Raw genomic sequence first — 16,197 nt, 5'->3', positions numbered from 1 at the left:
GAGATCACGAACAGAGGCTTCTCACAGGATGTTGTTCAAAGGTGTTCAACGCATCAGTAAGGAAAGGAACACAGAACTGCAGAAAAGAAAACCTTACAAATGAATGCTGGAATGAAATCACCAGTGAGGACAATCCCCTCTGGGAAATTAATTAAAATAGCTTAGCAAATGAAAGGGGTCGAAAAATCTATTTAAATATGTTTTTACAAAGTTTAGTGTTGAGGAGGGCCCCCAAAGCTCAGCAGAACAGTGAATTACTTCAAACACTGGTTTTGTGTCAGACTGCTCATGGGGGCTGCTGCAAACAGTGAATCTGAGCCAACCTTGAGAACAACAGCCCAAAGAACTCAGCTCCCTGAGTGTATCCAGTTGTAACAAATGTGCATAAAATCACTATTTGTGCTATTACCTTCCACAATTTCTTCAAAATCATCCACAAAGAATTCTTTCAGGGGCGGTCTCTTAGGTCTTTTCAAGGTGTTCAGCAACTGCTGAATTTTTGTGGAGACTCTGCTGCTCACAGGAACACCTGGAGGGAAAGAGCAGAGCAATGAGTGCCACATCCAGTCCTTCCCACTCATCTCCAGGGACTTGGGGCTCCACCACCCCCCTGGGCACTTCCAAAGCCTGACCACCCCGTCCATGAAGAAATTCCTCCAGAATGCCAGCGCCACAACTGTAGCACAGTAACACCTTAACGGCAGCACCAAAACCGTTCTGATTTTGTGAAGAGCCTAAATGAGATAACGACTCGGGAACAACTGAGGGAGATGGGGGTGTTTAGCCTGCAGAAAAGGAGACTCAGGGGTGATCTCATCACTCTGTACAACTCCCTGAAAGGTGACTGTGCTCAGGTGGGGTCAGTCTCCTTCTCCAGGCAGCACTGACAGAACCAGAGGACACAGTCTCAAGCCGCACCAAGAGAAATAGAGGTTGGGTATTAGGAAAGAGTGTTTTACAGAAATGGTGATAAAGTTCTGGAATGGCTGCCCAGGGAGGTGGTGGAGTCACCATCCCTGGATGTGTTTAAAAATAGCCTGGATGTGGCACTGGCTGCCAGGGTTTAGTTGAGGTGTTGGGGCTGGGTTGGACTTGATGATTTGAAGTCTCTTTTGTCACAGTGATTCTGTGAATCCTGAGATCACCCAGAGCTGGGAGAACAACTGATGTGATTTAAGGCCTCTCTGGACCCTGCTGGCACCCCTGGGTGCCCCGAGGGCTCCGTACCATCTGCAGTGTCCATGAGACTGGAGCGGTTGGATCCCTTGTGCATCCCCTTCACAATCCCAGAGGGAGGGAGGTCGACGGCTGCTGGCCGTGCTGAGGGGGTGGAGGTAGTTGCTGTGACATCTGGAGGGACTGAGAAACTTTCTAGAAAAAGAAGAAAGCTGCTAAATACACCTTTTATTATCCCCCAGTGAGCAAAGTGTCAGTCACCTGTTCCCAATAATCCTAAGGATTGAATGGCTGGATGTGTGGGAACCCTCAATAATGCTAAACACACTGATTCCTAAAGGTTCAGCAGCTCTAGGAGAGGCACAGCATCTGTTCTGGAAACCAAAAACCAAAGGCACAGCGTTTTGTCCATGTCAGGAAAGTGCTTCAGCAAAACAGAATTCCTGTTCTTGGTTTCTAACCTTGAAGCTCAATCTCTTGACATTCAGTACTGTAGGAAAAAAAAAATTTAAAAGTTTGAGATTCACATGAGCTCTGAAACATCCAAAGTCCAGAACAAATCACTCCCTCACCTATGCACTGATCTCTCTTGCTAGAATTCTACTATTTAGCTTTTTTGTGAGAGAGGGCTTTTGAAAACAAAACGTGGGAATTTGACCAAAGCAGGTCAGCAAAAATTTGGTTTGGTTTCAATCCCTTCCAGCTGGGTGGTTACAGAGCTTGTCCAGCAGCCACAGAATAAATCCAATGAACAGTGTGAGCTGGGTCTTACTTCTGCTTCAAGACACTGTCCTGCCTTTCAGCCAAGGCTGCAACTGCACCCTGCAGGAATTCTCCTGTCAACTGTCTCTTAAACAAGGGATTTTTGCTAATGGGGGGTTTCTTTACACAACCCAGCAGGTTCAGTCATCTGATAGGGCAAGAATATTCTATTCTGGCATAACAGCAGCTGCAACTGTTGCTTACAAAGGAAAAACCCAACAATCTGAAACTATGGGTTGGGTTTTACAGATAGTCTGAAGTCAAATCCCAAGTAATTCCCACTCACAGGGTTTTGTGATTGATTCTGTGTTGATTTCCCTTTTTCTAAGGAGAAAAAATAACTCATTTCTGCATCCCTTTAGAGACACAGAGGCAGGAGTATTTCTCATGCACTGAACTTCTAAAATCACTGGAAGGGACATGGATTTGTACAATCCAAACACCTGCAGGACTTTTTATTGCTCTCAAGAGAGAGATGTACAGAATTGTGTATGTGAGAGCTCTATTCATTTAAACCAGGTGTTAACAAGGTATGAATGTGGCAAATAGAATTCTGACAAAGATTCAAAGCTTCTATTTTGCAAAAGATACTAATTAGATTAGACAGTAGATATTCTGGAGGTAAAAAGCTGTGTTACCTTAATTCATTGCAAAAGGTAATGTGGCCTTCTGCATGCTCCAATTAAAAACAGCCTCTCTGCTTCAAAGACATTAATTATATTGACTACATTTTATGGGCAATCTCCTCAGTTTTCCATTTCAGGAAACAATTTGCATCCCAGAAAATAAACAAACAAAAATAACAGCAATAAAATGATAAATAAGTAAAAGATAAAATCACCAGCACTTCTAAGCACTGCTTGCCCCAACCCAGTTAAGCAGAAGCAGAGAGCACATGAAATACAGACAATGTCCTACGGTGCAGGAATTTCCTCACCAGCAGCTAAAAAGGACAAACATACAAGAGCAAAAACAAACTTGGCCATTTCATACAGAAGCATCAGCAGCAAGGAGCACCTCAGAGCCTCAGAAAACTGAGCCCGGGGTATCCAGATCTGTAGATTTTGCTCCATCTCCTCAGTACCTGGATGCTTTGGTTATTCCTCAGACAGCCACAAAGAGCTGGGCTAAAGCTTTACTCCTCTAACCCTGTTTTTTAATGACAGGCTCATTTGTTCACACACAGAGCTGGATTTGGTTCCTTTTCTTTCCCGATCTAATGCAAACAATACACCACCATGGGAGCTCAGAGCAAAATGAGGATGTTAAACACAACATTTCCCCACTCCACAGGCACAGACACCCCTAAGGGATTCGTCAGGACACAGATGAAAATGCCACTTGCACTGGGCAACTTTGTACCCAAGGGAGCTCCCAAGAGCTGGAGACATAAAGCAACACAGGACACAGGGTTGTGCCTCCTGCTCTGTCCACACTGTCCCTGGAGTCTTCCCTGCTTCCAGAAGCTCCTGATCCCCACTCTCCCTTTTACAACCACTTCAATCTTCTGAAATTCTTCAGGAAAACAACAGCGTGAAGGTGCAACTCCAACCAATCCTAGCAAGTTCCATCAACACCAGCAAAACTCTTGCTCTGAATTTCCCTTCTGCAAGGGACAGCTCCACCTTTGTCAACACAGTCTGCACTCGAAGCGATCGTTCTGTTCGGACCCAGCTCCTACCTATTCGAGCATTGGCAAATACATCAGCTAGTGACCCACTGGTCCCTTTGCCTTCTCCATGGGAAAGTGTAGAGGATGCTGATGAGGATGTGGATGACCCCTGAACAGATCGGTTGATCCAAGACTCAGCATTCTGTAAGCTCTGGTGCAATGCAGCAGAGAGAGCAGCTTGGCGCCTGAGCGAGCCCTCGTCCTCGGAGGCGGAAGACGTGTCTGTGTGGAAGCAGAAAGAAAATCTAGCTGCTTAGGGAAAAGCACATGGCACTGAACATGCTCTTTCCAATCACATATCAACAGCACAGGCTTTCACAGGAAGATCTGTTTTCCACATTGGCCAAACCAGAGGTTAAAGCAGAAGAATTGCTGGTGGGAACACACTCACCCCTGTGTGATTCACCTCCTCAGACAACATCCTTCCCCTGGGGTCTCTAAGCCTAGCACTTAACTCTCATTACTTTTCCGTTCACATTCCATAATATCAGATGCTGTTTTGCCTAACTCTGGTCGTTCTGAACTCAAAAGTGAGGGGTCAGGGTCATTGTCAAACTGCAAAGTCCCAGGAACAAAGAAAATGCAGGAAACAACTGTGCCAAGGCCACAGCAGAAAATGCTTTTGTCTGGGGCTCTAAATGGGGCCCTTTCAATTGCAGAAAACAAACAAAAAGCCCAACCCCAAAACAAAACAGAAATCTACAGCAAGGAACTGCTTCCTGTGTGTCCCAGAGCACAGATACAGCAGCTGTCCCAAAATTGTGAACTAATTATTTAATTACCACGAAGCAAGCACTCAGTTCTTGAGATGTTGAGTTGTACAGTGCTAAATACAAACACACGGGTGGCTTTGGCCTAAAATTCATTCACTTTGCTCTTCAAAGTGATTTTCTGCCTACACTGGAGTGGTAAACCAAAGTACTAAATCATGTTCTACCACTCGCCAGAGTGGAACGGAGTGAGGAGCTGAGGCAAGGGCTGACTCCAGCCATGCTGTGAGTGCTGACCTCGACTGGTGTGACTGCCCCAGCACAGGACGTGCTGCAGTCCTGGACACGTGAGCACAGAGCTGAGACTCAAGCAGACACCAGGAACATGCATCAGCCCCCCGGAGAAAGGAAGGGAAAAAGGAAGTGTGATAAAACAGGAAATAAGGAGGAGGAGGAGGAGTGACGTGGCCTAGCAGAGCAGTTTCAGAGCTATGAATTCACCAGGAGATGTGGATTCATAACATTTTGGATGACTTTGTCAATCCAAATGGCTGCGATGCTTCTGCACAATGAGACACAACATAGAAATCACTGCCAAAAAACCACACGGACTCGTTTGTCATCAGTGCATCCAGCTGCTGGAAAACAGAGGGTTATTGATTTCTGCTGCACATGCATCATGACAGACACTGTGTCACCAGGGATTCTGCTGCAGCCAGCACATGGCAGGGGTGAGAGAAGTCCTGCAAGTCTGGAATCGCACCAGAGCCCTCAGAGGGCCTTGCCCAGAAACAAACATGGCTGCAAACCCTCCTCTTGTGTGCTGAACATTAAACCTTCATGAAATCAAGATGTGAATTATCCATGAGAAGCAGGAAGAAATGGCCTCAGTCCAGACCTGCTCAGCTCTGGCCAGTTTGAACCAGAGAACCATGGAACACCAAGAGCTGGAGCCATAAGGACCATCCAAGGACATCCAGAACATCCCAAGGATCCCAGCACATGGCTCTTCAAGAACTCCTGGAAGAGAGGTCGCTTCCCAGCCCTGAGAGACTCCCTGAAGAGCTGCAACACTGGGAGGGAGCACTGCAGCCCCTTGGTTGGGAAGGTGCATCCCTGGACAGCCCAGCACAGCCTTGTTGTAATAGAAACAGACAGGATTCTAGGGATTTTTATGCAGAAAAGCTGAATTTTTAATGTCACAGTCTATCTCTCTATAGTTTTTAAAGTTATTTGGTTTAATTGGCTAGTAACTTTTTTGCTACTCAATTTATTGGTTAGAGGGTGCTTGTGTGTATATGCGTTAAGGCTTTTTCTTTCCACAGATGTTTATGTATTTTTTTAAGGATTCTTATAGGTAGAATTTCCTTCTTTATAGGTGCGAACTGTTTTTTTTATATAAGAATAGATTGTTATGTAAGTTGATTTTTATTATTTTTTTACAGGGGAACTTAATAGCCCAGCTGTTAGTTCTAATTAGGTGAAGTAGTAGGCTGAAGTTACAATTTTATAAATATATTATAATTATATATAAATGTAATTATAAATATTATAATTATTATATAAATATTTTATTTATAACAAAATAAAAATAAATAATCAATTAATTTTAAAATAATTTAAAATTTAAAAAAAATAAATACTTTACATTTCAGTTTAAATAAGATTTTTAGCTAAATGGCACAGAGCCTCACCTGGGGGAGTGCAGGCGTCTGCCGGGGACTGGACGAAGGTGGAGCGGCGCTTGGTGGGCATGGGCAGGGCCATCTTCTGCTCCTTGTGTTTGGCCAGCGCCGCCTGGACCGCTTCCGTGTGGATGTCTGCGAGAGGGAAGTGCCTCAGCACCAGCACAGCAGCCTGGGGATGCCTCAGCACTGCAGCTTTTCTAGTTTCCAAATGCTGTGCTGTGTTAGTGCATAGCTCTGAACTCCACGGGAAGTGCAGTTAACTGGCTTCACGTTTTAGTTAGGCAAAACAACCCCTCTGGGCCGGTGACCCAAGGACACCTTCAGGCCCCAGAAAATATGAACAAAAGTGAAGTTCCACGGGAGGAATCCAGGGCACTCTTGTCCCTGCCCTTACCAGATCGATAACGTTCATCTCTGGCTCCCCCTGAGCGCGCGCGGTGGAATTTGGATGAGGATGAGGAGGATGATGATGAGGCTGGAGCTGCAGATGGAACGGGCATCTGAGGTTTAGATTCCTTCTGTAATGCTGGATCAACCCCTGGAAAACAAGGAGAGGGAAATTAAAGGAGCTTTTTTGGACCACACTCTTCCCTTCTCCCATGACAGGGCTGTGGATGCCACAAAGCTGGTTTGTCACTCAGTGTCCCAGTGACCAGCCTGTTATTGACTGGAAAACCAGTAATAAACCAGCAAGAGCCTTTGCTATTCCCACTAATCACAAACCCAAGGAGACCTCCAGTTGTCTGGTTCTGGCTTTCAGCATGTGTGTGGCTTTATCATCCAGGAAAAGTTTGTTTATCTCGTTAAAACAGGAAGGAAAATAAATAATCTGATAAACAGCATAATTTTACATAATTCAGCAAGAGCAACTCAGAATTAAGCTACTGGAGGTTCAATTCTAAAATGAATCTGTGTGTCAGAGGGAAGTTTTGAAAACTAAAACCCAGAGGTCACCCAGCTGCAATTTCCTCCAGGCTGTCACCTGGAGTCATGCAAAACCAAGAGCAACTGTGTCATCTGTATGTGCTGCTTCAGAATTCTCACAAACTACCAAAGGATCAGAGAACTGGAGAGGAAACCACAAATCCTGAGCTTCCAATCCAGTTACACCACTTTTGAGGTGTGTGGCTTTAGGTAAACAACTTCAGGTGAATGCTCTGAGCTCAGGGACTCACAATAACAGCAAATCACCCTGAGCTAGCTGCAGGAATCTCCACAGGATTGCACAATTCTTCAGGCTGGAAAAGACTCGAGCCCATCGAGTCCAAGCTGTGCTCCATCCCCACCCTGACCCCAGCCCAGAGCACCGAGTGCCACCTGCAGCCCTTCCTAGGACACCTCCAGGACAGGCACTCCAAACCTCCCTAGGCAGCTCCCATTTCTGACCCCCTTTCCATGGGGAAATTCCTCCTGATGTCCAACCCAAACCCCCTGATCCCCACCTGGCTCCACCCTCCTGTCAGGGAGTTGTGCAGTGAAAAGGTCCCCCCTGAGCCTCCTTTTCTCCAGGCTGAGCCCCCCCCGCTCCCTCAGGAGCTCCCCAGCCCCTTTCCCAGCTCTGTTCCCATCTCTGGACACACTCCAGCTCCTCAGTATCTCTCTTGTAGAAGGACATTTTTTTAATTCCTCATCTTGATAACCAGTTTAACATCTTTGTAGCATTTATCTGCCTTCACCAAACCCAGCCCAGTTTTATTTTGATCCAAAAACAACACAAGTTCATAGACCAAACAGAAAAGCTTCACGCTTTCTGATCATTCGAGTATTTACAAATTCAGGCACCCACTAGATGTCAGCAGCAGATTTAACACTATTTTAAATGAATTATTAAATTCATATTCAGTTCACTTTCGTAAGTCTCGTAAAAGCCTCTCATCTCTCTGCAGGGCATCACAGGGCAAACATGACATTCCAGTAAGAAGGGATCAGAGGTGGCTCTAAGTGACATGACACACAGAGAACAAGCTCTTTGTTTCAAGATTTTGCTCTGACATAATAACATGTTCCAGTGGCCTCACAAAGCGCACAGACACAGAGGAGGAAAGAGTGTAAACCACTGATGGTTACACAACAAAGCAGCACAAGTGAGCCAAGCCTGGCAGGTGACAGGTGATTTATTTAGAGCTCCCTTCAGAATAATCCTGCTACAGCTGCACCTTCTGCTGGCAGAAACATGACAAATATGACAGAGAGATGAAAAATGAATTATTTTAGATTGGCTTTGAAGGATGCCATGGATTTGTTGACTGTCTTTAGTTTCCAATGAGAACTGCCTGCTTTGTGATTCCTGTGTTTTGGTGAGGGGCCAATGATTTAGAGGTTCAGAGACTGAACCATTAGAAGATCAACAAGGATAAATGTTTGCATGAATAACAAGGAGAACAAGTGCCACATGCACAAGGGAGCAGCTGCAAACCTGTAACTCTACTGCCTGCAAACAGAATGGAGTAGCAGTGCTGGGGCTGGACCACCTATTCCTTGAAGATGTTTTTTTTTCAAGCTACATACCCATAAAATCATGGAAATAACCAACTTAAGCCTCCAGGGTTTCCAGGGCAGCCTAAACACACTCCCAGAACCCAGGGACACCTGGCCCAACTCCACGGGCTTCATTTGCTGTGCTTGCTGCTGACCCCCATCGTGGAGCACTCCCTGGAATTAGGAGCTTCAGATTTTGGGATCTGCAGATTGCAGAGACTTTAGGAGTTAGCAGCTAGATGGACCTTAATGGATGCTGCACCAGGGAAAAATGCATCTTTAGGTAATTAACAGTGCTGCCTTAACTCCTGAGGCCATGTGAACGGAGAGCAGATCGAGCAGTAAGAACCTCCCAAATGATCCTGCTGACATGCCCTGACATGCCACCCCCCCTCCCTTCCCTCATTTCACAGCCATGGAATGGAGACACTCCATCAGCCCACACCAGCCCAGTGCTCACAGAAACGGCACGAAATGCCAGCACTAAGGATTTTGTTGTTGTTGTTGTTGTTGTGGACTAAATGAATTTTCTTCTCATTACCAAGGTGACCTGATTCTGAATCCCTCACGCATGACTTCCACAGGGTTTTTACAACAGGAGATTCCCAGACACTGGGGCAGCTGGGTGTGAGATGGATAAAAAGCTGCAGAGCTGGGCCGGAAGGACAATCAAACCTCTGGGTTAATTGGTGACCTCCCTCATCCCAGGCTTCTGCCTGCACCTCAGCTCCACTGGCAGCTCTCAAAGCCCCACAATTAACAGAGCAGAGCCCAGTCTTGCCAAACACTGTTTTCCCCCTCCTAATTAAACATTTTCTGAGACAAATCAAACATGTGCACAGTGGCAGGGCTGGGGCCAGGATTGTATCATCTTCAGACTCCAGAATACTCAGGACAAAAGCAGGGCTGCCAAGAGTTCCTGAACTACCCAAGGATTCCCCATTTCCTCCTCAGGCTCGAGCCCTCCACTGGCACAAATGCTAGCCTGAGGACTGTAAAACCTGCTCAACAAATATCTACTTATCAAGAGGGATTAGTCACGTGTATATTAGTTTTTGGTTTCTTTAAGTAACAGAAATAGATTTGATAAATAGGCAGCAACCAAGTCTCTGAGATTCCCATCACATCCCGCGCCAGGGAGTCCTCAGCACTTGGAGAACTGTTTGTAACAAAATCTCCATTTTGAAGGCAAAATTACATTTTTACTTGCCTTGCTCCCTTCAGCATGTGGCTCAGACAGAATACACAGTATAAAACCCAATCTCAAAGAGCCCCACCTTGAGATAAACAAACAACCAAATCCAACCTAGAGAGCAGGAACTGCGCAGTGGTTTGGGGTGGGAAAGTCAAGAAGCTGCCACATGACTACTTTATTTTCCCCCATCAAAGGCCTGAAGGGAGCTGCTGTCATTTCCCCCAGTCCCGTGGTGTTGATGGGCAATAAATGCACTTTGAGCTTTTACTCTTTATCAATTTTTTTTTGGCAGTAGACCAGGCTCAGTAAATTCCAGTAGGTCCATTCAGGACTCCCTGTCATAGCCAGTCACTGCCCAAAATCAGAACCTGACACATCAGTTTTTAATGGCTGAACATCTCAGCATATCAGTAACAATTATTCCAGGTAAACCCCAAAATAATGACTAGACACACATTCAGCCACGTCCTTCAGTTTACAATTAAATGTAATTATCCCACATACAACCAGCTGAGCTGCTCTGGATCTCTGAACCAAAGGAAACAATTGTACCCAAAGGAGGTGACTTCAGCTACTCTGGCAAAATAAAGCAACAAATTATAAAAATCCTAATGTTTCTCCAACAAGGCATTGAGAAAGCCACAGCACAGATATTTTAGAGAATGTTTCCAGAACTGTTCTTGAGGATCTTCAGGACGGATCCAGAGCCCTTGAGGAGCCAAGGGAGTGGGAGGTGATTCCAGCCAAAGCAAGGACCTACCTTGGGTTTGTGGAACATACGGAGCCAGCAGCTTTGCTCTCTTCTTCTCATACCCCTTCTGTGTGATGTCCCCTAAAAACAAGTAAAGAAACCTCATTTAATCACATTGGAATTCTGCAATTTGAGGTCAGCTTGCTTCTTTTTCAGTGTCATGAAGTTTTTACCTGAACACAGCTAAAGAAAACCTGAAACTCAATAAATCCGAGCACATTAAGATTTCAAAGCTCCATATTACAGAACTTCTGCAGTTTCCCTTGGGATCAGAGACCTACACTATCCACTATTTAAATGCAATAACTTGGATCACAGCAGCTATCTAAATGGAATATCAAAGCAGTGAAAAACTAAAAAGGGAAACTGGGAGTGGATGAAAATATTCTGTAACCACAGAACAACTTATGCGAACAAAGTGGGATAATTCCCAACCTAAAGGGTGAAGGGGAAGCACAAACTCAGAGCCTCATCTTCAACTAATCAAACAGCAAACAGAGTCCACTGCAGCAGCTGCCTAGGGGATCTCCAAAAACTGAGGCAAGGGTGGACATGATCCAGGTGCCAGGGAATCACCAACCTCATAGGGAGGAATTTCTTCCATAGATGTAAATTAAACTTCCCCCCTTTGGACACATTCCCCCTGTCCTGTCACTGCAGTTGCTGGTGAATTGTCCTTTTCCAGCTTCCCTGTAGCCCTTTCAGACACTGGAAGGTTCTGTGAAGTCTCCACACCACCTTCTCTTCTCCATGCTGCAAGTTCCCAACTCTCCCAGCCTGTCTCCATAAGGGAGGTGCTCCAGTCCCTCCTTTATCAACCTCGTGGCCTCCTCTGGACTTGCTCCAACAGCTCCACGTCCTTCTCATGGTGGGGGCCCCAGAACTGGACAGAAGACTCCAGGTGTGCTGTCACATGAGCAGAGGAGAGGGGGAGAATCCCCTCTGGAGTGATTATTATTAGAGTGATTACTCTAGAGAGCAGAATAAGCATTTGTAAACTTTTCCCTCTTTCAAAAAACTAATCTGTCTGATCCTGGAGATGCACCATCTGGCTGCTGTCTTTTGTTTTAATTTCTCACATTACATCAGAACCACAAGAAAGACTGGAACCTTGGAGGGATTAAAACAAGCAGCCCTGCAGCATTTCAAGTCTCTTTGTAGCTTGCCTGGCACTCACAACCTCACATCTCCCAGAGACAGGGAGCCATCAAACACGCAGCACTAAGAAAACAGAATTATTTGGTATCAAGTGAAAATCAAGCCACAGTTAGATGATGACAAGAAGTGAGTGATCAAAAACAGGATGTTTTCTTTGCCGTGAGCCTAACCCGAGAGGGAGCAGCCTCAGCCCCAGAGCAGCTCTGGCCGTGGGGTTTGCCCTCGACAGGATTCTCCTGCCAGTCCCTCCGCAGCACAAAAGGGGATTACAGGCTTCAGGCTCTAAGCCTCCCAACACCACCAGTGTCTGCTAAAACATTCCAGCTAAGTGCCCAGTTTGGTTCCAAAGGTGATTTGTGGAATGCCTGGAAAGGGAATGGACTCCACTCCTCAGTGCTGGGCACTCAAATGCCAGTGGCACTTCAAACACTGGGACACAGACTTCAGAGCTGGAGTGGGACCCAGTGGCTTCAGACTGACAGAGGTTTAGATAAGATACTGGGGAGAAATTCCTCCCTGTGAGGGTGCTGAGGCCCTGGCTGGGGCTGCCCACTCTCTGCAAGTGTCCGAGGCCAGGCTGGCAGGGCTTGGAGCAACCTGGGATAGTGGGAAGTGTCCCTGCCATGGCAGGGGGTGGAACAGGATGAGCTTTAAGGTCCCTTCCAGCCCAAACCAATCCATGATTCCATCCTTCTCTGACTTGTGCTGCTCAGGGCAGGGTGTGCATCTACACACAGAATTTTATCTCACTCCTCTGACACTATGTTTGAGTCAGGGCCCAACAAGTCCAAACAAATCCAGCAGCTGAAAAGGAGAATGTCCATGATGCACTGAAATGCCAAGCAAAGCAGTAATTTCAGTGCCTGGTTGCAGTGCAGAGCTCAGGTGACACTCACCCTGCTCACCGGACAGGGACATGCAGGGAGAGGGACACGTCCAGCTGAGCTCCTGTGTGCCCAAGGACCATGTGCTGAGTGACTGCAGGGGCCTCAAAACCCACCAGCTTTGCCTCCACTTCCAGAGGCAGTTTTCAGAGAATTGTGGAATGTCCTGAGTTGGAAGGGACCCACAGGGATCATCCAGTCCAACCCCTGGCCCTGCATAGACCCCCAACAATCCCACCCTGGGCATCCCTGGGAGCAGCTCCTGGAGCTCTGGCAGCCCCAGGGCTGTGCCCATTCCCTGGGGAGCCTGGGCCGTGCCCAGCACCCTCTGGGAGAAGAATCTTTTCCTGATTTCCCTCCCTGGCAGAGCTGCATTGGTTCCCTCATGTCCTGTCCCTGGTCACAGGGAGCAGAGATGGGAGCTGCCCCTCGGGATGAAGCTGCAGCCCCCAGTGAGTCTCCCCTCAGTCTCTTGTCCAGCCAAACAGACCCGGAGCCCTCAGCCACTCCTCCAGACCCTCCCCATCCCCTTGACCCTGCTTTGAACCCTCTCCAACAGCTTCGGATGTTTCTGAGACACTGGAGATGAGGCCACCCCACCCCGGAGCAGAGTGTGACCATCCCCACCCTCGCCTGGCAGTGACACTGGCCCTGGCAGCCCCCAGGACAAAGGTGACCCTTTGGGCTGCCAGAGCACTCATGTCCATTTGGGAGGCGCAGGGAGCCAGGGGATGGACACTGCAGGAAAGCACAGGCACACAGAAAGGGGAGGGATTTCTCCTTATAAGCCAGCCCACAGGTTTGTTCAGAGCTTGTTATTCTGTGATTAATTTCTCCACAAGATTTAATTGTACTCTCCACATTGGTGGTTACACACTACATATAATGAAACATTTGCCAGAGAAAATTGGTGAAATTAATAAGGAATACAACACATACAAATAATGCAAGTGCACTATGAACAAGTATCAGAACTTTCAGTAGTACTAGCACCCCATTCTGTTTCATGTGCAGGGAAGCAGAGAATTCTCTCCAATTACTTGTTCCACACTAATATCCCACCAATAAAACAAACCCATACACACTGGAATGGAACCAGTATGGTTCCCAGGCTTGCTTTGGAAATCTGAAGCCAAGGTAAGATCCTACTGAGAAACAAGAAGCTAACTCAGGCCACAACACTACCTGTGCACAACTGCCACGTGGTGCACATCATTGATATTGTTGTACAAAGGATTCTCTGAGCATAAGCCAACAAAAAAATAAAGCCTAATGCTATTTGGCAAAAGTAGGGAAGTTCCAAGGAGAAAAATTCAAGCAATAAATATAATAAAGCTGACAGATTCCTGGGACTCCCTGGCACTCCCTCTCTGTCTTCCTAGTGTTGAATTTCCAATTCCATCTGAATTTTTATGTTTTTATAACATAAAAGAATAGATCAACCATTTTTTTTAACAAACAGATTGACAGTGTCAAATACCTGCACAGGATTTGAAAATGCCTCAATTTTGAGAACAGCCCTACTGAAGTGGAACTGGGCATCAGGGACTGAAAGTCTGGGGAAGGAGAAAAATCTGAGCTCTTTCTGAAGCATCATCCACACAGGTGTGAACCAAACCACAGTTACCTGAAACAAAGCTCCATCAAGACCCAGGGATTGTCCTCTCAGGAAAAACCTCATGTGCAGGCATGGGTGGCAGGTGTAGTCACCTCATGGACGTGATGATTTGAATAATGCAGCCACAACTGTCACAACCAAACTGGCATGGCCAGCCTCGGGAACAAGTGTGCCTTTGACACATGGCACAGGCGGAATGAAATTATTGAATAAAACCTCTTTTCTGGTTATGCAGAGTCCAAATTTGGTACCAATCCCTGACACAAGACACAAAAGAATTGCTAAGAGAGTTTTCTTTCAGCCTATTCCTTTTCTGCTGATCTACAGGAAATGGAAATGGTGAGATCTAGACACAAACATGAACTTCCTCATGGAATATCATAAATTACAGCCACAGGAAGAGCACCAGGACAAAAGGGCTGCAAACTCTGGAACCATTCACTCCTCTGACACAAACCTTGTCAATCATTAACCCCCTTCCACAAATAAAACACTCTGTGACACTTGGGGTGCTACAGTCTCCCAGAGAGCTGAAAACCCACTCTCCAGGAAACACAACCCCTCTCCAGGCAGATGCAAGACAGGGCACCACAAAGAAACACCAGCAAAGCAAATGAGAGCTGATAATTTGGCTATAAAATGGTGCTTGCTCATTCCCAAGGAAGAAATTAAAACACAAACAGTGTTGAGAATCTCCTGGCTCCCTCCCAGCCACCACCCATTTCTGTTCCGTTCACTCTGGATTTATCCATATCCGCAGTGAGCTGAGGCTGAGCCTCCCCAGGCTGAGGCCCTGCCCAGGAAATGGGGTTCTGCTCAAAGGGAAGCAGCTTTAGGAGTTTTAGAGGAGAGATGAGAGTGAGCTGAGCTGTCGCTGTGCTGGAGGAAGAGGCTCTTCTTCCTTCCTGCCACCTCTGCTGCAGCGACAGCTCCGGTGCAACGACGTCTTCAGCTTGCCCAGGTTAACCAGTGCTCTGGAACAGACCAGGTGTAAAAAACCCCCCACCACTACAATCATCATCCTAATTTCTCGGTAGAAAATATAGACTCAAACTTCATTGCACAAATCCAACTGGACGTGCAGAAAAAGGATGAGCGTGCAGTGGCAGCGCCCAGGGAAGGACACCTGAGCAGCCTGGATGTCACACCTGGATCCAAATCCTGCCCCGGAGAAGCCCCGGGAGGGAGCCTCACTCCCCACCCGGCCGTGACGCCAGGCTGCTTTTCAGCAATTAGCGCTGATGATCTGTTCTAACCAGCGGTGCTCAATCAGTGCAAGGTGGTAACACCCGCTAATCCTGCTAGCTCAGACAATGCTCCTCTTTCAACATCCCTGCTCCCCTTCCCCCATGGAATGAGCACACTGAGTCATTTACTGTCTAACAAAACCATAATTACTACAGTGGAGAAATTAAGGAAAATGATCACGTAGGGCACAGCATCTCCCCAACAAAGCCTCCAAACACTGGGCTGCAGCAAGGAAAAGATTCCAATTGGAAAGCAGTTCGTGTGCATTTAAAAAAATGTTTGTATGGTTAAAAAAAAATAAATCTGTTGATGTTTCCAACAGTTTGTGCTACCAGGGAATCCTGGTGGTGCTTCTGGTACTTCCATTAGCCCCAAAACACAGACAGCTATTCTAGTAAAGGCAAACACGACAACAAGAGTATAACAAAAATAATTAAAATTATTCTATTATCACTGATTCATCTGGATTTCAGGTCTGACCTCTACGAATGACCTGGTGACTTGGCCTTTCTTGCCTGCTCCCCTGCTGATGTCCAGGCACAGGACTGGCAACACCTCCCTGTGGTTTTACCATCTCAAACCAGCTCTGAAAGAGCAGAACACAGAGTCTGGGTCTGCAGGGCTTGAGCCCAGAGTACCAACATCGAGACAACGAAGACCAGAAGTGCTGCTGGAAGTCCAAAATGTTCTTTTGCTGCACGTCACCTCCAGATAAGGCCTTTCAAGTGTGACTGAAATCCAAAGTGAGGACTGAGTGCACTCATGGCCTGGGCAAAAAATGGGCACAACATCGGGCCAGCACTTAGTAAGGAATGCTGCCATCACTCACTTATGTACTGAGAGCTGCTTCCCACCTT

At 46.7% G+C, this 16,197-nt stretch overlaps 1 protein-coding gene across 6 annotated transcripts in view; it reads right to left on the bottom strand.

Moving 5' to 3' along the window:
- DIP2B (disco interacting protein 2 homolog B) overlaps positions 1–16,197 on the bottom strand; it is a 60,092-nt gene that overhangs the window by 23,274 nt on the left and 20,621 nt on the right. For 3 of the 6 annotated variants that reach the window (XM_030231612.2, XM_050983752.1, XM_018924119.3), the window contains exons 2-7: positions 10,442–10,513; positions 6,403–6,546; positions 6,015–6,140; positions 3,620–3,832; positions 1,228–1,371; positions 410–529 (exon numbers count right to left, since the gene is read on the bottom strand). In XM_030231612.2, coding sequence (XP_030087472.1) covers positions 410–529; positions 1,228–1,371; positions 3,620–3,832; positions 6,015–6,140; positions 6,403–6,546; positions 10,442–10,513 — 819 coding nt within the window. Of the gene's footprint in view, positions 1–409; positions 530–1,227; positions 1,372–3,619; positions 3,833–6,014; positions 6,141–6,402; positions 6,547–10,441; positions 10,514–10,605; positions 10,751–11,170; positions 11,235–16,197 lie in introns of those variants that run through there. The other 3 variants (XM_050983753.1, XM_009099018.4, XM_030231613.2) reach the window with 3 other exon arrangements.

The sequence above is a fragment of the Serinus canaria genome, chromosome 25 (assembly GCF_022539315.1).
Source record: "Serinus canaria isolate serCan28SL12 chromosome 25, serCan2020, whole genome shotgun sequence".
NCBI classification, from domain to species: domain Eukaryota; kingdom Metazoa; phylum Chordata; class Aves; order Passeriformes; family Fringillidae; genus Serinus; species Serinus canaria.
Note: the sequence above shows the minus strand (reverse complement) of the source record. Positions and strands in the feature narration are given on the sequence as shown.